The sequence below is a fragment of the Scomber japonicus genome, chromosome 8 (genome assembly GCF_027409825.1).
Source record: "Scomber japonicus isolate fScoJap1 chromosome 8, fScoJap1.pri, whole genome shotgun sequence".
NCBI lineage: Eukaryota > Metazoa > Chordata > Actinopteri > Scombriformes > Scombridae > Scomber > Scomber japonicus.
The window spans coordinates 14695613-14719401 of record NC_070585.1 but is presented as its reverse complement, the minus strand read 5'-3'; the positions used below and the strand labels follow the sequence as shown (position 1 = coordinate 14719401).

Below are 23789 nucleotides of genomic sequence, written 5' to 3'. Positions count from 1 at the left end.
TCACTTTAATAAGAGTATGTCTGGTTGATCGCGGTCTTTAGCTTCCTGCAAGTGAATACCATAGACGTGAATACGCATGTAGTCCACAACTCCCAGCATCCTTTGCGGGCTGCTCACCCCTCATAGTTATTGCATCCGGGTGTGAACTTCCTTTTCCTCTGTGCCCAGATGCGATGAGGACCTAGGTTACCCTGGACCTCTGAAAAATCCGAATCCATCCTTGCAAAAGGCGCCACCGAACCTCGCCAAAATGACTGAGCAGATGACAGTGAGGGGGACCCTTAAGGGGCACAGTGGATGGGTCACCCAGATCGCCACTACGCCTCAGTATCCCGACATGATTCTGTCGGCGTCCCGAGGTGAGGCTTCCCCCGCCGGCTCTGCCAACATGGCCGGGGTAGCATTAGTCAGCTAGCCGGTTGGCTGCTGTAACGTAAGATAAACGACGCTGAGTGTGTGAGTGACACAATAAAATTATATAAAGAGTGAGGACGGTGTATTATGTTGTCGTTTTAGTTTGCTAACCTGTCAAAGTGCTCAGACACTAGAATAGACGCTGGTTAGCCGAGCTAGCTAAAATTACCTAGCATCAAATGAAACTCAGCCTCAGATACACACATTGCATGTTTGACACGTGTAATAACACATAGTGAGGTGATATTTGTTAAAATCTAACTATATTGAGCCTGCTGACCAGGTGTTTGATAGTGTTCACCAACTATGTTAGCATTGCATGCTAATGTTCAAACTTCTCTGCTCTTTTACTGAATGATATCCAAACCAGGGGTAAACACCTAAACTGTATATTGTGCTATTTCCAGACAAGTCTATCATCATGTGGAAGTTGACCCGTGATGAGACCAACTATGGTATCCCCCAGCGCTCCCTGAAGGGTCACTCTCACTTTGTGAGCGATGTTGTCATCTCTTCTGATGGACAATTCGCGCTGTCCGGTGCCTGGGATGGGACCCTCCGTCTGTGGGACCTCACCACGTAAGTGCAGGGAGTGGACATGGCTTTACTACTGGTCAGGTGGTCGTGTACTTTCCTCTGTAGCTGATAGGATGTGTACTTGTACAATACCTGTGGCGCTGCATGTAAAAGTAAAGCAGAAGTCTTTTTAATGTGAAAGAAATTGAAGATCGAGAGTCCAATATGACCTCTGATCTCTAGCTGTTGCAGGAAACATAATCAAGTTTGATGTAAAATGTAATACTCTTTATCAGGACCTGGTGAAGCTCAGCTATATGATTCACACTTTTTTGTGACTCCAGTAGCAGAACTACACCAGGTCTGAGTAAAGAGCTTAGCTTAGACATTGTTGATATTGGATCAACTTGATGCATCTCAAATGAGTGGAAATGTAACAGAAGTTAAAGACTATCAGGGTCTAAGGCCATTTGGCTAAATCTCTAAAACATCTTTAAACAACTTTGAAAGCAGAAATCTGATAAATGAAACACCCATATAAATTTCTGTTTGACTCAAAATTGAGATGCTCCTCATTTTGAAAACCACTAGGGAGTCAGCTGCTAATGACAATGTCTTTTATCAGCACATGCCTGATGGGACAGTGTTTGATTTATTATGTTACCCTAGATATGATGTGTTAAATAGTACAAGCGCATTCTCCAGCATTAACTTTCACAGTGCAGACAGAGAAAAATGATAAGAAAGTAAAGTGGAATCTTAAGTATGTAACTTTTGGAAGGAGACACTAGTTTGTACCCAGTTTAACTGTAGTGATGGTGAATCCTTTGATCTACTGGGATGTTTGAAGTTTTGTAACAGTTTGTGCTAAAATATTTTTGTTTGCTGTTTCCCCAGTGGCCTCACCACCAGGCAGTTTGTTGGCCATACCAAGGATGTTTTGAGCGTTGCCTTCTCTGCTGATAACCGCCAGATTGTGTCTGGCTCCCGGGACAAGACCATTAAGCTGTGGAACACTCTTGGAGTCTGCAAGTACACTATCCAGGTGAGCTGCTTAGTCCTGTTGCTGTTTGTCAGTGGAGCCAGATTTTAGTTGATTTAACTGTGTTGTGACCTTTGAATACAAAGCTGTTTATTTTTTTAACAAGTAGGGAAATTGGGTGTTTATAGTTTAGAATTTCTCCTCAAATAAAGTTCAAAGTACTGTCAAAATTAAATATGCTACTCACCCAGCTATCAGTGGAAACATTATTGACAACAGTAAAGTTTGATACCATGTATTACCTTAATGATATTCAACAAATGATTGTGACCTTTTGTTGAACCTGTGTGTATGTCGGTTTCATTTGTTAAAGAAGGAGTAGGCAAACAAAAAACTTAGCTGTAGACATCTATGTTTTTCCATCTTAATTTTTAAAGATTTCATCCTGAAATCGTTGAGTTTATGAACCTCTTCACTTTGCAGGATGAGGGCCATTCTGAGTGGGTCTCCTGTGTGCGTTTCTCCCCCAACAGCAGCAACCCCATCATTGTCTCTTGCGGCTGGGACAAGATGGTCAAGGTATGTTCCTTTTTATTTTTTTACCAAAACCCTCAAATTTGGCCAACACAGAACAGAAGCTGATTTAAAACTGTTTGTTTTGCCCAATGATTTGGACAAATAAGCATGTATTATCTAAGCCTGTTACTAACTGAAATTGTTGGAGGGCATAACTCACAACTTTGTAAGATCTATGTACTACCACCATACTACCATGGGTGTGATGTAGTGTTCCTGTTGCTCGTAGGTGTGGAACCTGGCCAACTGCAAGCTGAAGACAAACCACATCGGCCACACTGGCTACCTGAACACAGTGACTGTCTCTCCTGATGGCTCCCTGTGTGCATCTGGTGGAAAGGTATGATATAAAGTTTTATTGTGGACTGCTGCAGAATGATTTTTGATATTTCCTCCATTTTGAACTCAATTGAATCACCAGTTGGAAATCCAGCTAGCAGGTTTCAGCAGTGATGAAAACTTTATATGCATCTGTTTAACATTGATGATAAAGAGGCTGTTTCTGAGTGTTACCTGCTGACAATAGATGAAGTAAAAATGATTATGCAAGTAACTCTTAGTTGTAACAATATTTAATCACTTTTCCCCCTCTTTCCATTTAGGATGGCCAGGCCATGCTTTGGGACCTGAATGAGGGCAAGCACCTCTACACCCTGGACAGCGGTGACACCATCAACGCCCTTTGCTTCAGCCCCAACCGCTACTGGCTGTGTGCTGCCACCGGCCCCAGCATCAAGATCTGGGTAAATAATTTACTCCTGAATACCTCCTGAGCAGTATGTGGTGAATTAAAGTTAATGTGTAAAGTGCGGTGATGAAACTTCCAATGCCAACTGTATTCTTTGATGATAAAGAGGCTGTTTCTGAGCTCTATCCTAGACATATGTGTACCATTGTGGACTTTCTGGATGCATTCATTTCTGTTTTGATCCTTTGCTCCCTATGTCCAGTCACTAATTACTCTGTGTGTGTATTTGGTGTTTGTTTTTTTCCTTTTTTACTCATTCAGGATCTGGAGGGCAAGATTATTGTGGATGAGCTGAGACAGGAAGTGATCAGCACAAACAGCAAGGCCGAGCCCCCACAGTGTACTTCCCTGGCATGGTCTGCTGATGGACAGGTAAAACACTCATTTCTCTTGGATCTTTCAGTCCAAACATCCGGCTACCTTGCTAGTTGGTGTTGATGCTTAATCCCCGGTGATTATACCCATTCACTTAAAACTCTGATTAAAATGGTGACAGTCCTGCAAATATGAGGGGTACTAAAGACTTCAATATTAACGGATTATAGGTCTGTAAAATCAATGCTCAACGTTGACCTCTGTTCCTCTATTTCTTTCAGACCCTGTTTGCTGGCTACACTGACAACCTGATCAGAGTGTGGCAGGTTACTATTGGAACCCGATAAGAACTTTTCATCGAAGAAGCTTTGAATAAAAGACAGTTTGAAAAGAACGTGTGTGGCGTGTTGGCTTCAACACTTGATGGTCAATTCAGTGATTCTGACAACCTCAAATAAGAAATGATTTCAGGTGCAACTTTTTTCATTTTAAACTTTATTTGTATATTATCAGCAGGGACATCAAAGCACTCAAAGCTAACAAAGAAATAATCCAAAACAAAAATTTATAATGGAAGTGGTTGAAAATCACATTTCATGTGTCAAGGGGGTTGAAAGGACAAAATAAAATCCCTAGACTGGCAGAATTGGACATGTAACTTAATATGTAAGAACACCTGAAAAGGTATGGTAATGTGTTACCCTGCTGGTAGAGGCAAGTGCCATCAGGGAATACTGTTATTGAAGAGGTGTAATTGGTATGAAATATTATTTAGATAGATTGTACATGTCAAAAAAACATCCACATGGATCCTGCTTTGGAAATGCTCAGACCTAGTCCTCAAGCCATCACAGTTTTGGTCCTGTCAAAGTTGTTCAGAGCCTTGCGCTTGCCCATTTTTCTTACTTCCAACACATCAATTTCAAGAACTGACTGCTTCCTGTTTTATATATCTCATCTCTTGATGGGTTATGGTATGATGGGTATTTTAACAATAAATTGTATTCACTTCATCTGAGAGTGGTTTTAAATGTTTTGGCAAATCACAATCAATCAATCTTTATTTGTATAGCGCCAAATCACAACAGAGTTATCTCAAGGCACTTTACACATAGAGCAGGTTCTAAACTGTACTCTTCAGGTTTTAATTTTAAAGAAGTAGGACATTCCCACATGAGCAAGAAAACTCCCTTTTAACAGGAAGAAACCTCAGGCAGAACCAGACTCAGAGTGGGCGGCCATCTGCCTCCACCGGTTGGGGTTGAGAGGAGAGAAAGGAAGGATAGAGGAGAGAAGCACAATGAAAATCAACAATGAAGCTAGAAGGTCTGGGACTGGAATCTGTCATCCGGACGCCTACAGGCCCAGATTACCTGTGAGACGAGAAAGCACACAACTCCGGGGAAGAAGTTTAGGTTATTGAATGTATGAACTCATGTCAAAAATAGTTTTTAAAAATATTCATAATAAACATTGTTCACGTTACATAGTTCTTCCTCAGAGCATCCCCATCTCTGCTTTGTGTGAGGATATTTTAGATAGTATACAGAAGCGAGGTATGTCTCTATATTAATATGGTAGAAAGATGAATAAAAGTATTTTTGGAATCAAACCACATTGCCCTCGTAGGCTGATTGTCCTTCTTGGCTTGCCATAGACCCATCGATGGTATCCTAGCAACCTAAACAGCTATTCAGAGTGTGGGTAGCGTTTTAAATGAGCTAAAAATCGTACTTACCGTTTTTTAATCATAAATACTCCATAACTTTACCAGCTAGGTCGTGTGTGTCAGTCTGAACATATTTAACTAACTCTAAGGTTAAACATATGTTAGTTTAGCACAAGCTGGATGATGGACCAAACTCCATGTCGTCGTATTTATGTGGAGAGAACTCTGGCCCTTATTAAACCAGACGCTATCCACAAAAGTGAGGACATTGAGGACACTATCCTCAAGTCGGGCTTCACTATCATACAGGTTGGTTAAATGTCTTTAAAAAATACAGTGGTTGACGTTTTGTTAGGAAGAGTTTGAGGATTTTCTTTCTATGTAATGTTACTTTTATCATAAGATGTTCCTTCATGAAGTGTCAGTGTAATATTGTATAGAGCCTGGCTGATACATTGGCATGAGATTTCTATTACTGACTGACTGAGTGATCACGGATAAATGTGACTGGCATATATAAGTAACAAGACATTTCAGAATATAGAAGATAGGCCTCTAGTTTGTCCACCAGAGGCCACTGACGAGTTTAGTTTTCAAAAGGAAAATGCCTTTTTGAGTACATCATCATGGTCACACTTCTTTCATAACCATATGTAAGGGATGCTTATCAGAAATGAAGTATCATACTCTTATATGTTAATAAATAATGTCCTCAAAAATCAGGTGGGCTCTAATTTTGTACATTAAGAGGACAAAATAACCCCAACAGAGATGACCAGCCAGTAAAAAACACTAAATCTCTTTAACATAAACTGCTTTTCAAGGTTTTTTTTGTGAAATCAGGTCAATTTCCTGTTAAGGCATCAAATGCAATGTGGATGGTCTCGAGTACTTTCCGACAGACACTATTTCACTTAAGTCTGTGAAAATTCATCTCAATAATCTGGAGGGTTAGACTGGGTTGAAGGTAAATAGGTGGATTGTCTATGATCCAGTAAATTGGATTCAGCTTTCTCCACACATTTCACTTGAAATTTCCAATACTTCATCCCTGTGGCAGAAGCGGAAGCTGCAGCTAAGTCCAGAGCAGTGCAGTGACTTCTACTCAGACCAGTATGGAAAGCTCTTCTTTCCCAGCTTGACTGCCTTCATGAGCTCCGGGCCCATCATTGCCCTCACTCTGGCCCGTGACAACGCAATCGCCCACTGGAAGTCCATCATAGGACCTGTCAACAGCAGCAAGGCCAAAGAAACTCATCCAGAATGGTCAGTCTGATAACTTATAAAGGTTTGACTCAGATTTTTGCTTTGTTGTCTGTTCCATTTATGACACATGTGAGTTTTTATATGAATTGTATTACAAGTGTGGACATTTGGACTGAATCACTGCCTTGGGTGGCTGACAGGAAAATAGGGCCTACACACAACTCAGGCCTGTGATCTAGCCCATAAAATCATGAAAGATAGTTAAGTGTCTGCTAATGTATCAATCGTCTGCTTAGACAAAATGTGTCTTTTTAAATGTAGATGGATAAACGTTTGCGCTGTATGTTTTCCCCCAGCCTTAGAGCAAAATATGGCACATCTGACCTAAAGAATGCACTTCATGGTAGTGAGTCATTTCATGCGGCTGAGAGGGAGATCAAATTCATGTTCCCAAACTGTAAGTAATACACACACATACTGTTATTTGTATAAAAATGCAGTGCGTACGCCTACGATTCTGAAACCCAAATGTGTTCTTTATGCAGCTGTAATTGAGCCCTTTCCCACAAGAGAGGCAACTGAAGAATACCTGAGCAGATGTGTAAACCCGACTTTGCTACGTGGACTCACTGAGCTCTGCAAGCACAAACCTCTCAACCCCTGTGTGAGTATTCAACGCAGTATATACATAGACACTCAGGTGGACAGATGTACTCATTATCCAGTTATTCATTCCCATTGAATGTTACTATTGCCATGTTGTTTGCTAACAAAATGTTAAACTTTGGTTCCTTTCTCTATTATTTTGCACTGATGCTCTCTATAGATTTGGCTTGCTGACTGGCTGATTAAACACAATCCCAACATGCCTCAAATATGGGAAGGAACCATTGTGGAAGAAGCAGAATGATATATGGCAGACAAAGAGGGACAAATACATTGTGCCAGGCAATCTGATTTGCAGATTTATTTGTTCAGTGCTAAATAAAATGACTTTTTAATACTAATCATCTGTTTGTATTGCAGTAAACTTGGCCTACTTACAAACCATTTGTTCTTAACTCTTCTTTAAATGGTGTGACTTGCCCCACAGTCTGAGGCAAAACAGGGAAGATTTATATGAGAATGCTAGCAACTGGTCCTTATTTCACTAACATGTCAAATGAGCACTATAGCATTTTATTCAGACTGTTTCATAGCAGCTCTCATGTCAGTTAACAGGATGATATAATATAAATATAAAAACAATAGATATTAGAAGAGCAACAGCAAATATTGAGTCATTAAATGAAATTTGATTTGGTCTGCAGCAGTATCTAACTATGACTGTAGCTTTATCTTTGTATGTATATGGTTTCTTATTCATTGTACAGCCATACCAGACCCAAGTTGTGGTAGATTGAAGATTTACTGGTTACTGCACAGGCTTATACCAGGAGAGGCTTAATGGTTATATAAATGGATGGATGTTAATTTCAAACAGTCTACTATCTACAAGATTTAGCGATTAATTATAGTCCTAATAGTAGAAGCAATGTACATTGCAATATTGCAGTACATCATAGCAAGGCCACATTCATTACCAAGGAGTTGAATTAACACCTAAAAAAGTAGTGTTTATTGTACTTAATGTTTTATTTCTTTTTTTTGGTGGGTCTGATTTTTCAACCAATGCCTGTTCACTTTTTCTTGTGTAATTGACACATCTTTAACCAAGAATAACAATGTACAAAGATACAAGTATCTATATTTTTTTGACATTTTCCACATACTTTGTCCGACCATTTTTGCACAGCCGTGGACTGTACTACCGTTGCATTGGACTACTTTTTTGGTCAAATTCAAAGTGTGAGAGTAAGCTTTACAAAGTACAGTAAAGCTTTGCATTATTCGACGCAACAGTGTGTTTCCAGCATATTGTAGCTGCCTTGGCTCTACATTTCGTGCACTGTAGAAATCCTTTCTCATGAGAAACAGAAAAGGTACTCCGAGTTCCTTCCTGTGTGTAGGGGGCGTGAACATATTCTGTTAAAGAAAGCCTCGCAGATGTTATTGGTCGTTTTCCTGATTGACAACAAGGAGCCTCCAATGAGAAGGCTTCTCCGCAGAAATGTCGTTTTTTTCTGCCGGTGATAGAAAACCAACCACGAGTTGTCGTCGTGTGGGAGAATCCATCTTAAAGAGAGCTCTTCGGCGGTGTGACCAGTAAGCAGGTTTTCCTACTACTTTACCCTTGGTTTTTTTCAGTAAATTGTCGAGTAAGTACTCTGTTTGTTGTAATTACAGTTGTATTTTCCGGTTGCTATAGAGTAAATATGTGAAATAAGTAGAAAACATAGGCCTTACGAGCACGGCCTCTGCATTACGTAACTGCGAATTTGAGTTGCACAGTCCGGCTCGGTTTATCAGTCTGATACAGATGGTTACACATCTTTCTATCGCTGTAGCAGAAATGTACTTTAGGTTGGCGGGTGGTTACTGTGTGGTGTACGTAAACGATACTATGCAGCCATTCCCGGACACTCGGTGAGAAAATAGCTTCTTTCTGCAAATGTATGGAAAGCAACGGTGCCGGCCAAAATGGTGGGAAATGCATGTATTGGCACCGTGTAAATGGCGATGCATGCACGGCGTGAATGATTATATAACCGCTGTGATTTTTTTTGTAACAGTTTTTTCCGTCTTTGGCCACAGGTATAATAGTTAAAATGTCTGAAACCGAGCAACAGTATATGGAAACATCAGAAAACGGCCACGAAGTCGACGATGATTTTAACGGAGCCGGCCACACCGAGGAGGCAAACGACGACAGCGCTGTGAATGACTGCGGAGAAGAAGGCGCCGGGCCCGAGGCGGACGAGAACTCGCAAAACGGTGGCACGGAGGGCGGCCAGATCGACGCGAGCAAAGGCGAGGAGGATGCCGGGTGAGTTGAAGAAGACATCCGGCGTATCTTTTTTACTGAAACCGGCAAACACTCGTGGGTTTCCATGCTTCTTTGTTCAGCCGGCCTTTGTTGGCGCCATGTGCAGAGTGGAGGGGGGATGGGCGCATGGGTAGGGATCTAATCTAACATGTATTGGGCTCGTGTGAATCTATAGCGGGATGCATTTATTAGTTTTTTTAGCAATTTTGTGTAAATTGCATTAATGTAGTTTTAATAGCACGAAGCTAAAGCAGCTGTAGCTTGCCTCCCTACGTCACTGGGTCAACAGATGTTCTGGAACAGTGTGTACATTTGCACCCCCTCCTGCCCCACAACCCCCACCCCCACCACACACACACACACATGTACACAGAGCTTTATATATACAGTTGGTGTGACTCTACTGCATGCATGCTCAACACATCCCTGCCCCTCTCTGTGTGCATAGGAAAATGTTTGTCGGTGGTCTCAGCTGGGACACGAGCAAGAAGGATCTCAAAGATTACTTCTCTAAGTTTGGTGAGGTGACAGACTGTACCATAAAGATGGACCAGCAGACAGGCCGTTCAAGAGGCTTCGGCTTCATTCTCTTCAAAGATGCAGCCAGTGTAGACAAGGTGAGTGCAGACTCAGTTATAATGGAGGTTAAGGTCTTAATATTTTAACAAAGAGGCAATTGTTAATGTTTCCTTGCTTTTTTTTTTCCAAATTAGGTTCTTGAACAGAAGGAGCACAGGCTAGATGGGCGACAGATCGACCCTAAAAAGGCCATGGCCATGAAAAAGGACCCGGTCAAGAAAATCTTTGTGGGAGGCCTTAACCCGGATACTTCCAAGGAAGTCATTCAGGAGTACTTTGGAACCTTTGGAGAGGTAAAGTAACTTGCATGTGTGTTTTGATTATCGAGTAATTACATAAATATTTGCTGCTTCAATTGTTTCGTTTCTTTAACTTTTGTATAGATTGAGACAATTGAGCTTCCTCAAGATCCAAAGACTGAGAAGAGGAGGGGTTTCGTATTTATCACATATAAAGAGGAGGCTCCTGTCAAGAAGGTTATGGAGAAAAAATACCACAATGTCGGTGGAAGCAAGGTAATGGCATATCACACCCTCATTCTTTTTTTTGCTTGTAACATAAGATCAAATGTCACTGATTTTATAAACTTAACAAATGTGAATGTGCTCTTGTATTGTGTCACAGTGTGAAATTAAAATAGCCCAGCCCAAAGAGGTCTACCAGCAGCAGCAGTATGGTGCCCGTGGATATGGTGGACGCGGCAGGGGCCGTGGAGGTAAGCACTTTTATTAGTGTATACCACAATCACTGTTTTAGTCCATATTAGTAGACTTACATTTTTCTAGAGTAAGTACCAGAGTCCTGTGTGCAGGAGAGTTGTGACAAAGGCCTCACCTATTGTTTCTAGGCCAGGGCCAGAACTGGAATCAAGGCTACAACAACTACTGGAACCAGGGATACAACCAGAACTATGGCTACGGACAGCAAAGCTACGGATATAGCGGCTACGGCAACTATGACTACCCTGCTGGTTATTACGGCTATGGGGGTGGCTACGATTACAGTAAGCGATAAGTGCCCCCAGGGAACGAAAAAGAATGAGAACTTTATTTTCTTGGTCCTCCTTGTTGTACAGAAGAACTCAGTCCCTTTTTCTCTTGTCCTCCAGACCAGGGCAATACAAGCTATGGGAAAACTCCAAGACGTGGAGGCCACCAGAGTAGCTACAAGCCATACTGATCACACGTAGTGCAGGTATGCATTTTTGCATCATCCGTGGTAGTATGAGAACATAGCTGTAACCATTGGTGCCTTTTTGACCCCCCAAAGATCTCCATCTACTCTAAATCCATTCAAACATTGTGGTGGGGTTAGGATAGGCCGTGTTGTGGGGTCTGTGATCATTTAAAGATGGATTCATTCCACCTGTCAGCCATCCTAAGATGCATCTCTACAAACACTACTTGATCAATAAGGGTTGAGTTGGTGGTGGTTGAGAACAGGAATTAGGACCGTTTCACCTTTCACCTGGGTGCTAGGTGTAACAGCTAGCCGTCGTGTCCCCCCCCCCCCCCCAAAAAAAAAGTGTCTGTCCATTCACTGACCTGTCAAACTCATTCATGCACCTGTCTGTCTTTGTGTAACTGCATGCCACATCTGGTTTATTCTCAGTAACGTTAAGCACCGTGTTTTTCTCTTAAGGTCTAAAGTAAATAAGAAAAAGAGATCCATGGTCTGACCACAGCGAACATGGGCTCTGGCTTTTCCTTTGGAGTTGGCAGAAATTTGGACTCATGCTCCATTTGTACAGATCAAGTGAGGAACTGGGGAAGCAAATGTCACTTTTCCACTTTTTATTTTATATTGTTTTGTGTCCATTTACATTTCCAGCAATGGAAGTGTTATTTTTACTGTACTTTTTGGTACCTTTTTGAATCTAATGTATTGTATGGTTGTATTTTTACATGTCTACTGGATTTACAGAAGAGCAGGAGCAAGAGCTTTTAAAGCTCACGAATAAAACAATTTTGCTTTTTTTTTTCTTTTCCTTTTCATTTGGTGTTTCTAGATCTTTAGTTATCTCCCGTGCTGAGTGTTGGATGCAAGTTGCATGGCTTCAGATGTGGGGTGAGGAAAAATAAGGGATTTAAACTAATCAAAGGGTTCATTGTAAGCGTGTCAACTGAATGTTTGCAGATCGCCTAGTAGACGAAGACAACCAGCATCTTTCTTTTTTTTTTTCTTTTGGCTTTTAAGGAAACCCTTCCCCCCCCCCCATCATGTCTGCAATTTTAAGTGGCTTTACTAGTGTAACACAACTGAACGCAAGCCTGTTAATGTAAGAGGGTACTCCCTCTCTCACTGGAAACTCATTCCTCTAGTGTCTTGGGCAAATTGGTAGAAATAAACTTTTGATTTATATTACAAATGGATCTTTTTGTTATTATTTGTAAAGTTAATGTTAAATGTTTTGTACTGTTAAATGGCTTGCTTGATTATGTCTTGAGTAATGTTAACATCTCTACGGATGCCTCTATGGGATTGCTGTGGGAGAGGGCTTCACTACCTGCAGGATAAACTGGCCAAGTGTTAATACTCAACTAGATGTGAAACTGCGATGCTTGAGCATTATTGTGAATGTGTCCAGGAGTTAATGATAGTGGTCTGGTAAGTGCTTATCTCAAACATACTTTGTATTGAGAACATGTTGCTGATCAGTGTTGAGTCCGGACTGAAAATTTAAATATTGTTACTGTGGGTAAAAGAAAACAAGAGTGAAGATGGATAAAAAAGTATTCACTGTTTATTAGTAACTTGGTAACAATGACTTAAGTTGATTTGTGTCACATGAGCATCTTGTAGATTGGTCATACCCCACAGTGGTAATGGTAAATGTGCACTTCCAATTGGATGGGTATCATTAGAAAGGTGACTGCTTGTCTCATTGTTCCAAAATGACTAGGAATTGGCACTGAACACCTGGGGGAAAACAATATTTCCGTTAGATTTTACAGCTCCAGAAAATCCTAAGAACAGTAATCCTCAAATGTAGACAGCAAGTTAAAATCTACTGTCATCGCTTTGATGTCCCCATAAAAATGTACAAATTGAAAGGTAGTAATTTCCATAACATCCCCACGCTGGTCAGCGTTGAGTGGAAAGCGGCAACATGTTCTAAGTGAAATGAATGAACTTGTTTGATCTACTGGAACCTCAAGTATAGACGTTCATATCTCTACCTCTGAACTTCATGAATGTGACCATCTGACAATGTCTGATGCAATTAAAAACTTTTCTACAGGTTTAACAAACCTTAGATGTCTTCCTTTTCCAGTTTAAAGGTCCTTGGCGTCCATGTCTAGGAAATAAGACATTTGATGGTTTATTCTGAACGTAATCTATTAATGAATGTTTGAAAACAACTCTTTCACTGTGTTCAGATATGTATTCAGATTATGTAAATGCATGCATACATACAGTTTGTATTAGTAATATATAGTGTAACTAACCTTTGAGGATGCGGTCAATACAGCGTACTACCAGCTCTGCGTCCTCCATGCTGAAGCACATAGGAGGTTTAAACTTCACAACATTTTCCCAGGGGCCATCGGTACTGACACAGATTTGGTCCTCTATTTTCAACCTGATTTTTAAGAAAAGGGTCACTGAATTAAGTCACAGACACAACATGGAACATATGGTACACTAAAAAACTAGGTTATGGGTGGTTTGTATTTTCATGACAAATTATAACCAAAACTGTATCAACAGCATTTTCCTCTCACACCTCTTCACCAGCCAGGCTGCTGTTTCTGTGGCAGGAGTCTTCTGCTCTCTGTCTTTCACCAGCTCAAAACCCACAAACAGTCCTACACCTCTGAAAAAATAGAAAAAGATATCTTATTTTCTATTTCTGCTTAAACATATCTTCATCAAAACAAAAAAAATAAATAGTAAACACTTATGTACAATGTATCTTGGAACCTGTCACTGTAAAACTTCATATTATTGAAGGAAGCTTGAATTCTTTTTTGCAAACTACAGTTATATAGCTTAATAGATACTGAATTTATATTAATATAGCCCATTATGACCACAGATATACTTGATTTGATTAATTCAATATTCATGTAAAAGTAGTTCACTGCTTCTAAATGGTATATTTGTCATTTTGGTCCTTAATTTCCGCTCAGTATTGTAATGAAAACTAGTGGAAATTTGGACTCTTGGGATAAGAAATAGTCAATGCCTTGTGTGGGCTGTTTTCACAGAACAAATTTTGATTTGTAATGGTATGAAAAATAGCTGTAATTAATTAAATTAATGATGGCTTAATTCTATTGCTGCTGTGATGCCAAAGGAGTTTGTAGAAAAGGCCTGATATGCACTACGAAAACTAAAAGTTGTTAAATGAATAATGCTTTAGGAAATAGATTTTTGTGTTTGAGGAGATAGGATCACATTTTCACTGGGGATGTTTTACATACTTAGTTACTTACACTATCTCATAACACACTTTCAATTAGTTTCTGACATGAAAAATTAGCTCAATCAAACATTGAACTTTGAGTATACAAACTGGTGAGTTTATCAAAACAAGTGCAACAAAATTAATTAGAGTCAGAGAGATGTGAAATAAGCCCTGTCCTGAGAAATAAGTGAAAACACCTGCACTGATGTACCTAGGGGCTTTAAGGGCTCTAATAAGTGAGAATAATTAATGGTGCTTTTCCACTACACAGTTCCAGCACGATTCGACTTGTTTGTTGTTGTGTTTCCACTAGGGATAGTACCTGGTACCTGGTACTTTTTTAGTACCTGCTCTGCTGAGGTTCCAAGCGAGCTGAGCCGATACTAAATGTGACGTCAACAGACTGCCGGCCACTGATAGTTCAGAAGAGTTGTCACTGCAGTCATGAGCCGTCCCACACAAGAATCAAACCCGGCATTTATAAATACCGGCAACATCGTTACAGTCATACGTTTCTCTTCTCTTGCTTTGTGTGTGACAGAAAGTCACATACAGCAGCAAGTACACCACTGCCTCAATGTCCTCCATTGTTTATGTGTTTGTGTCGCATATAAAACAAAATCACGGCAGTTTTGCGGAGCCGTGCTATGACGACCCGCCCACGTTGAGTCAGTACTTTTTTGTAATGGAAAAGGTCGTTCCTGGAACCGTGTCGAGTCGAGCCGAGTAGTGCTGGAACTGTACTGTGGAAAAGCACCATAAGTCATACACTGTAAATGGATATCAGTGGCCAGATTTGGTTCCCTAATCCTTTCCTTTGGCAAGAGGATCTTAATGATCGCCACTTCCTCTATGTGTCATCATAAATTAACATGTTTAATTATTTTTATGTATTTTTAAACATGTTGAATGAGTTTCTGTTTTTAAAACTCTGAGAATGAACTTCTGGAAATCTAAAGTCAATTTTCTGTCTGCACTGGTCACTGCATCCTTACCGAACATCTCCAATTATGTGATGTCTTGTTTTCAGCTCTGTGAGCAAATCTTTCAAATGTGCTCCCACCCTTATGGCATTTCCTCTTAAGTCCTCTTGCTCCATCACATCAAGGACTGCCAGGCCAATTGCACAGGACACTGGATTCCCTCCAAACTGCCAGAATCAGACAGAAAAATCATTTCACCAAGACATATGCAGTAACGTGTGCCCATGTTTTCATTAGAAATTAACTTTGACTCAAGTCGAGATAATAGTGTATAGTTTATGCAGCACTGTGGCTAAACAACAACCTCTATTTTGTGATCAATGTAGAAGACTTCTTCTTGTAACTAAATTGGTTGAGTAGTAGCTACCATGATATAACATTATACTGTGAATGTCATTGTTTATGTCTTTATTACAAAGTTGCATAGGCATAACTTGATTTATCTAACAATTACAACTGTGGTTCCAATGTCTTTAAAGTAAGGAAAAGGTCAAGATGTCAACTTGGATAATTTATTTATATTACTTTAAAGCCATAATTACTGTATTAAAGTACTCCACTCCGTTGGCTGTGAAAGCTCCAGCTATCTCTGCTGTGGTTGCTACACATGCCAGAGGATGTCCATTGCCCATTGGTTTGCCCATAGTCACTATGTCGGGACAGAAATCATCACCCTGCAGCTGAAAAGCCCAGAAATGACTTCCCACACGTCCAAAGCCAGTTTGTACCTCGTCTGCCACGAACACCCCACCAGCTGAGTGCACATATCTGTAAAAGAGTATGAGGGAAATGTCATATTGTACATGAGTATGGGCAACAATTGAATCACTACTCACTCTGCAACTTTAGAGGAGTACCCTTGGGGCAAGAGAATCTGCCCTCCGACACTTGGCAGTGATTCAGCAAAAAAGGCAGAGATCTACAGAAAAAGAGACAAATAATTATAAAAATTGCAGCAGTATTCATAGTATGAGTGTTTCAATCTTACTGGCTTTGCTCGGCATGGGACTGTGTTAAGCATACCTTACGACCTTTCTTGTGCACATCTTCTATTAGGTCTTTGACTGTATCGGCATATGCTTGGCCTGGGTTTGGGTGGTTCTCTGTGTACATGCCTCTGTAAGTGTCTGGTAAAGGTGCCTATAAGGATGAAAAACAATGTTTCTGCAGGCAGGACTCCACTGTCAGTGAGCAGCTTGTGCAATGATGACATATACGTTTACACACCACATGAACCCATTCTTTCTGTCCTGCCAGTTTCCGGAACTTGTAAGGACTAATGTCGATGAGGGACATTAGATGCCCATGGTATGCACTAGTGTAAAAGGAGAGTTGCATTGTAATTGATGAACAAGTGTATTGTGAAGGGGGTGAGTGTGTTGCATTGGGGCAGAAATCTTACTGGTCAAGCACGATGACGTCCTCATGTTGGGTGTACTGCTGGGCCAAGCGTAGTGCAAGATCATTGGCCTCTGAGCTGACAAAAGAACAGATGTAAAATCACCTGAATCGTACCTCAGCAATACCTTTCAGTGGAGCTGAGGGTGTAATAAGCAGCATTACTTACCCAGAGTTAACAAAGTAGAAGACACACAGTTTCTCAGGCAGGGTGGCAGCTAGGCGATCTGCATACAGGACTATGTTGTCGTGCAGGAATCGTGTGTTGGTGTTCAGCTGGTCCATTTGTGCTGCTGCAGCCTTTGTAATACTGGGGTGACAATGACCCACTACAATAGAAATGACATTGCATGTTACTAATCCACCTTTTTGCCACTAGGAGGCAGGAGTGTGGTATTTTTCGACGTTGTTTTTCAAAGTTAAAAAATTATGGACTATGAACTGAATGATAAATGCTTTACCATGATGGACGTTACTGATGCAGTCCAGATAGCGCATGCCATTTTCATCGAATAGGTATTGTCCCCTTGCTCGTACTATTTTCACAGGGTCATTTGAATAAAAAAGTCTACATGACTGCCTGTAATTCGAAAGAATGAACACGACTCAGTGCACAGCAGTACACAGTGACACACAACGGTGACAATAAGCTAACATGGAATAACATTAATGGTAAATGGTAACTGTTTCACGTTTGCATACCCGATCAATCTCCTCCTCATTTCGAGAGTTTCTTCTTTCTTCAGTTTTTCTTTTGCCATGTCCTCTTCGGGGTTTATCTGTGTGGAACTCATACCCAAAAACTGCTTAAACAGTAAACGAAGAGCCACGCTATCAAAGTTATCAAGGTAGTTCAAATGCTTTAGCGTTTATGACACATTTGCAGAATCTTGACACAAACTGCGCATGCGTCGATGGTAAACGTCGGATTTCCTTACTTTAGGAATGCAATACAAAGTTTTTGTGTGCCGCAAATAAAGGTAGTGAGGCTCAATTATAAAAGCATTACATGGTATCATATATTCCACAAATAACTCTAAAAATGTCATGATTTCGTTCAGACATTGTGGGTCTTGATTTCATGCTGTTACTTTATTTAGGAGGGCCTACAAATGTGGGGCTGTCAACGGGAGAGAGGGCCATGTATAATAAGTGCAACGTAGGTAGCTATGAATTAAACTTCAGTTGGCAACATGTGAAGAAACTCCATGTGTGAAAAATATTAATTCAACAGGTATAGCAGGATTTCCTGAATTTGTAGTTTTTGAGGTAGCGTATTCAAAACACCTCTGCATTGGTATCGTCCAAAGGCTATATATACCCCGCTGGACTATGTGCAGCTTCGGTTGCTAAGGAACCGCTGAACGCAGGTAATACATCAGGACAGCTGTAGCACGCTAGCTTGCAAACAAGCTGCGTAACCTAGCTAACGCGACAACTGACCAGAGATATATTATCGGCCCAGCCGTGATATCTTTAGCGTCATTTTCATGTATTACTCCTACGGATCATGGCTACAGTCGGTCACAATGACAAGCCATTAATCGGTAACGAACAGACCGAATAACTAAAATAACGCCAGCAGTGAGGGCACTTGTTATCCTACTAGCTAGCTAACAGAGCCGGCTAATAACTTCGTGTTACACGGGCTGCATCGTGTTGCTGAGCTAGCTTACAGCATACCTTGCTCCTCAGCTAATATGTGTATCCGACTTAACCAATAAATCTTATGATAATAAGTCCCACATTTTCAATGACGAGCAATTGTCCTGCAGCTAACGAGATGGGTTTTTAATTGGCTAACAGCAACTTTGTTTTTAGATGGCAAGCTGTCTAAAACTGATTTGCTTTTTAATTGTCCTAAGGTCAGAACTACTTCATTACTTAACTAATGGTTAATTAGTCGTGTTTTGTGCTATAGTTCCCTTGATGGTTATTTTGAAATGATCATATCATTTATTTGTGGTAACATTAAAGTTTGTTGGCCAGATTCAAAAGTGCTGAAGTTTGAAATGAGCTGGTAGTTGACAACATTGCTCTGGGCTGTTTCTGAGCAAATGCAGTCATCCTGTGTGGTTCAGAGCTCATCATGAGGTTCAGTCTGTGCTCCTGTGCTGGTTTAGCAGCTTGTCTTCTGGCATGTGGACCTAGGCTAGCAGTGTAGCACCATGTTTGCCACCAGGAGGAAGGCCCTGGAGGCCACATCTGACTGCCAACAGCAAGTGTTGAGGCAAAGCACTAGGACTAAATTTTGTTAATAGTTTTAATTCAGATTAAGACACATTATTTCAAGGAGTTGATGCATTTAATGTTTGTTAGTCATGGTGTCAGCATTATATGTAATGTAGATTTTGGGTGTGCTGGCTTCAAAGGGCTGTGCAAGGGCAAAATGACCATGTTAGATTTTATTGCAGTCTTTCTGTTTTGGTTTCAGTTTGTAATGTGCCATTTTGTGCACAGCATGTTTATGGAGCTGTGTAGAGATTGGCTGAGATTTTCTTGTGATGGCTAGTGCAAGTAAATTGCATTTAAAAAAAATTAGGTGTTAATGAAATGGAGGTGTTCCTCTGCTGTCTGGGCACATCATGCCATTTTGGCTTTGCCTTAAGTAATATAAGCCCTTGAGACATGGTCACCGTTCTTTTGTCTCCCTTGAAAAGATACTATGGCATGCTTCCAACCCCTATCCCCATTCATTTTTCACACACTTCCCCCATCCTCTCCCTTTTAGTCTCTCCCTCCCCCTTCCATTCTCTTTACAACTCACAACTCTTGTTTAATTGGACTCAACTGACTTTGATTCCATGCTACTGTCACAAAGGTTTCCACCCTTGGACATTATCTGCATTTTCTGTGATATTGCACTGGTTTGTGTTTGTTGTCCCAATAAGAGATGGCCATGTTCACCCACCAAGTGTGCATGATGGAATGTGAAGTGTTTCTTTGTTCTGGGTCTCCTCGCGGCCATGTGTGCTCTCCCTGCCGTCGCAAACATGAACTTCTGCTTCAAACTTTCATGTATGAATGAGTTGGCATATAGATTCCAGTCTGGGTCTTGTTTTAGAAATATGCAGTCAGTACTTAACACACTTCTGTTCCTCTATCTCTGGGCTTTTCTGCACTACATTGTAGCATGTTGGAGCACGGCTATCCAGGTCCTGATAGATCTATTTGGCAATGTATGAGCTACTGTTGCATGAAGTGCTTTCTCGTCAATGTATGTCACAAGTTTCAGCAAATCATTGACATTATTTCATCCATGTACACTATCATCTGTCCCTCCAGGTGGCATAAAGATGATGGTGGCATAGTGAGAAAGCTGGGTCAGTCTGGCTGGTTGAGGTGTGGAGGGGACACCACAAACCACGCCAGGATTCTGACAAATTCCCACTGCCCTCAGTAAATCTCCTCATCGTCTCCATGTCTATCCCTGGACCGTAGCTACAATTATGGTGACGCTTATCACAGAGCAGCTCCGTAAGCAGAGTTTGGAAGAGCCTTATCACAAGGCTTTTTCATTCAATGTGAATGTGGTGAGTAGGATACCAAACTATTTCTTGTTCTTTTTTAATATTACTTGTATGGGACCTGGTAATTTAAGTTGTTGTGTTTCTGTTCCAGTCATTACCTGCTGTGGGCTCCAGTCCCACTACCTCGTGGAGTGCCTGCAGATCAACACAAGGCAAGTTCATTGAATTAGGTACTGCATTTGCAACTTATCGGTGAGATAATGTCTCATGTTTCTCTTTGGGCATTTTCAGAGACCAGCTTAGCTACGCACCCACCATCCAAAGGCAATCCTCAAGATACTTCCTGTGGACAGGACTCCCTATGGCTTCCCTACCAAGGTGGGGAACCTCTGCACAGACCGGAGGTTTCCATTAAAGACAAGGCTTTCCAGAGCTCTCCTCCACCACCTCCTCCAAAACGCCACTGCCGTTCCCTTTCTGTTCCAGAGGACCTGTCTCGGTGCCGCTCCACCTGGCATCCTAGTGCATCCAAGGTTTGGACCCCGGTAAAACGTGGTTGCCAAAGTGGAGGAGCATCTAGTTCAGGCTCTGGAGCCAGCTCTTTGCCACTTGGTGGCCCTGGTTCCTCCTTCACCTCTTCTTCTCTGCACTCCTCTTCTAGCCCTACTTTCTTTAGCTTAGCACTGTCCTCTGACTCCCCACTACCATGGAGCTTTCCATGGGACCCCTGTGACACACTGAAAGGAGCCTGCTCTGCCTCCTTTGCTACCCCTTCCTCCTGCTCCTCTTCACCAGCCCCCCTGGTTTCTCACTCAGTGCTACATCGCCGCTTTTCCCTCTCCCCTGTGCACATTCATGACACCTCTGTGGTGCTCCTGCCTCCTCAGCCCTCCCCTGCTTCTGCTCTGACATATGGCTGTTCAGGCATGGAGCACCCTGCCCTGTCTCCATCTCCCACATCAGCCTGCAGTACACCATCCTCCTCTAGGCGCGACCTGCACCCAGCTCTGCCACGATGCCATTCACAGCCGTGCGACATGCGAAAACCTCGCTTGAAGAGGCGCCATGACCAAGATGCCCTGCCCTGCCCCAGGCCAGGCCTTGACTTCAGCAAGATGAAACAGGTGAGCAAGAAACCCTAAATTGGCTGTCAGGGGTAGCTAGTGCCTTTCAATCTCGTCATTTCAGTTAATAATATAGAGATACACATAGTTACTGGTATCATTAATGGAGTAAATCACAACTTTGGGTTCACCTTTGCTCATGGTCCCTGTCCTTGGACCTTAGAGGGAAAATGCAGGCCTCTAACACAGGCTCAGCATAACTAAGCTTGGCACGCACACTATCTTCTCTCATGTCAGACTAGTGTTTTATGTTGAGATCATTAGTAAGAAATGGGGGTCCCCTTGCATATTTCTGTATCACTTACATCAGCGCAGTCAGGATTGGGTTTTGGGTTGTGTTGTTGTTGAAACCGATTTGACCTAACTGGAAAGTGAGTTCACTACAAACTAGAATGTGATGCAGATGCACTCACAAAACAAGCCCCAGCCTGAGTTTGATCTGTTCATAATGAGACTCCAATCACAGGTTAATTGCTGCTTTCATCTGATTTAATAAAGCAAAACTTACTTATTTATTCATTATGCCTTAATGTGAGAAGAAAAAGTTAACATGGTGACCAAATTAAATCCTTAAATGCAGCCTTTGCTGCTCTATTCAGGCATGGAATGGAATATGCAATATTTCCGGTCTCATCCATCTACTTGTTTTGGGGTTTTTCTTTTGGTTCCTGACATACCCGTACAGAATAAGTTGTATTGCTCAGCAATATTATACAAAAGTAACAATATAAAGTGATTTCTGCTATCTCACAGGCAGCATTAGCAATGGATTTTATTTTGCCATTGATGCCATAATTAATAATAATCAATTCTAGGGAATGCCTGTGAATGGCTCACTCATCCATTTAATCACTTTTTTGGGTGTGGATAGTGATTTTTTTTTTTTCCTTTTGTCTTTTGTTGTCACATGTGCCCAAAATTGCCACATGATGGTCATGATGCTTCTTTTTCCTATGTAGATTGGTAACGGTGAGACCCTAGTGTGTGGTACTAGTGGCTGCATAGTTCCAGTGTCCTCCCAGGCAGAGCAGCACTCTACTTTCTCCCCTGCTGAGTTCCTGGGTCGAGCGAGCATTGGGCCGCTAAGTGAAAGTGAAGAAGAGGAGGAAGAGGAAGAAGACGACGAAGATCAAATAAAAAGAACTGTGACAGATGGAGGAAAAACTATTTTTGAAAGAGACTGCACAGAACTGGACTTGAACCTTATAGAAGAGAACTGACCACCACTCCTTGGTGCTCAGTGTGATTACAGCATTCATAACCATGTTAAGCACACCTGTAGGCTTTGTGCGCTCTTCTGGCAAAGTCCTTGGGAAACTGCTGCCCTCCTAAGGCATACGTCTAGAGTTCATAATCAAGAACCAAGCAGTTAGGAGCATTATCAAATTACAATGTTATGATTGTAACCTTTTGAGCTAGTTCACTGTTCAACATTTCACAAAGTCACAGTGCCTGCCTATTCAACACTCCATAGGGAAATGTGCATGAGCAAATACCATAAGCGCATTTTCATGCACACAGAATTTTGGCTAATCTAACATGTTGATACAAGTCTTAATTAGCGTTAACCATCAGTATGCATCTTGATATCCTTTACATATACTCCAACACTATATACTGGAGTAAGCAGAAGGTATATAATGGGATAGAGGAAAGCATTCCTACATTCCCTATTGGATACTGGACATGACTGTATGTAAGCTGTTAAAGGTGGACATAACGCTACCATGAGTAGGTCAGAAACTTGATTTGCCCAAACAAGATAAGAATACTGATCTGTATGTAATTGTTGTTTTAACAGGATACATTCCAGGATTTTGTTGCAATCTCTGAAATCCCCCACAGACCTTAAAGACACATCTACTTTTACTGCTGATCTGTCTTTAATTTTTAGTTTGTCCTTTTTGGAGTGACACTACTTCATCAAAGAGAAACTTTTCTGAGACTGGCAAAAAAGGAAAGCTCCCCCTTTTGTTCATACGTTGTTTTTGATTTCTGCTTGAAACTTTTAACACACCTCCTCAACAGTAATACTGACAATACTGTAAACTGACCATGCCTTAAGCGTGAAATACAGAGTTCTTGGTGCTCTGGTCTTCTTTTTCACAGCCAGACATTTTTGCAATCTCCATTTGCGCTGATTCAGACATTTTTGAATGAGTGGCACATGCACTATAATAGTCAATTGAATAACTGAATCGATGCTGCAGCTGGACTCCATAGGGCACAATGTAACGGACTGTACGGTGGTTGGAGTACACAACATCGAGCCAATTCTGTGAGTGTATGTGACAAAGGCGGTAGTGATGCAGATGATTTGGTGGCCTTTCAGAAACGATTTTTCATGTGTTTTCAGATGGAAAAAATTCCTGTTGCACAATTTATGTACAAATAAAATTTAATAGAGAATGATATTTTTTTCCCCAAAAAGTGTCTTGTCTTCCATTCAAAAACACATGGATGAGGAAAGAT

The 23789-nt window shown here is 41.3% G+C and overlaps 5 protein-coding genes across 7 annotated transcripts; 4 read left to right on the top strand and 1 right to left on the bottom strand.

Annotated features, from left to right (window-relative positions):
• Positions 1-145: 145 nt before the first annotated feature.
• rack1 (receptor for activated C kinase 1) lies at positions 146-3945 on the top strand. The gene is made up of 8 exons (XM_053323805.1): positions 146-359; positions 822-993; positions 1828-1975; positions 2396-2491; positions 2718-2828; positions 3091-3231; positions 3498-3608; positions 3833-3945. Exons 1-8 carry the CDS (start codon positions 251-253, stop codon positions 3896-3898), a joined length of 954 nt encoding a protein of 317 aa, XP_053179780.1. The 5' UTR covers positions 146-250; the 3' UTR covers positions 3899-3945.
• Positions 3946-5403: 1458 nt separating this feature from the next.
• On the top strand, positions 5404-7336 carry nme5 (NME/NM23 family member 5). Its single transcript, XM_053323809.1, has 5 exons — positions 5404-5529; positions 6281-6486; positions 6783-6883; positions 6972-7090; positions 7253-7336. Exons 1-5 carry the CDS (start codon positions 5404-5406, stop codon positions 7334-7336), a joined length of 636 nt encoding a protein of 211 aa, XP_053179784.1.
• Positions 7337-8561: 1225 nt separating this feature from the next.
• Positions 8562-12299, top strand: hnrnpaba (heterogeneous nuclear ribonucleoprotein A/Ba). Of its 3 annotated transcripts, XM_053323803.1 has the most exons (9): positions 8598-8684; positions 9121-9352; positions 9801-9969; positions 10066-10224; positions 10315-10446; positions 10556-10646; positions 10779-10934; positions 11040-11125; positions 11573-12299. In XM_053323803.1, the coding sequence occupies exons 2-8, from the start codon at positions 9135-9137 to the stop codon at positions 11108-11110; spliced, it is 996 nt and encodes a 331-aa protein (XP_053179778.1). In that variant the 5' UTR covers positions 8598-8684; positions 9121-9134; the 3' UTR covers positions 11111-11125; positions 11573-12299. The 3 variants fall into 3 exon arrangements, with proteins under 3 accessions (XP_053179779.1, XP_053179778.1, XP_053179777.1); XM_053323804.1 differs by having other exon boundaries at positions 8562-8631; positions 11040-12299; XM_053323802.1 differs by having other exon boundaries at positions 11040-12299.
• A 359-nt stretch (positions 12300-12658) lies between these two features.
• Positions 12659-17590, bottom strand: phykpl (5-phosphohydroxy-L-lysine phospho-lyase). Its single transcript, XM_053323797.1, has 13 exons — positions 17426-17590; positions 17185-17303; positions 16893-17052; positions 16728-16802; positions 16553-16640; positions 16349-16465; positions 16162-16244; positions 15868-16093; positions 15338-15492; positions 13659-13748; positions 13381-13514; positions 13184-13229; positions 12659-12850 (listed from the first exon to the last, which is right to left on the bottom strand). The coding sequence occupies exons 1-12, from the start codon at positions 17515-17517 to the stop codon at positions 13207-13209; spliced, it is 1362 nt and encodes a 453-aa protein (XP_053179772.1). The 5' UTR covers positions 17518-17590; the 3' UTR covers positions 12659-12850; positions 13184-13206.
• Positions 17591-18077: 487 nt separating this feature from the next.
• On the top strand, positions 18078-23732 carry LOC128362932 (protein FAM53C-like). The gene is made up of 5 exons (XM_053323800.1): positions 18078-18093; positions 20009-20256; positions 20345-20405; positions 20485-21317; positions 22277-23732. Exons 2-5 carry the CDS (start codon positions 20173-20175, stop codon positions 22535-22537), a joined length of 1239 nt encoding a protein of 412 aa, XP_053179775.1. The 5' UTR covers positions 18078-18093; positions 20009-20172; the 3' UTR covers positions 22538-23732.
• Positions 23733-23789: the final 57 nt, after the last annotated feature.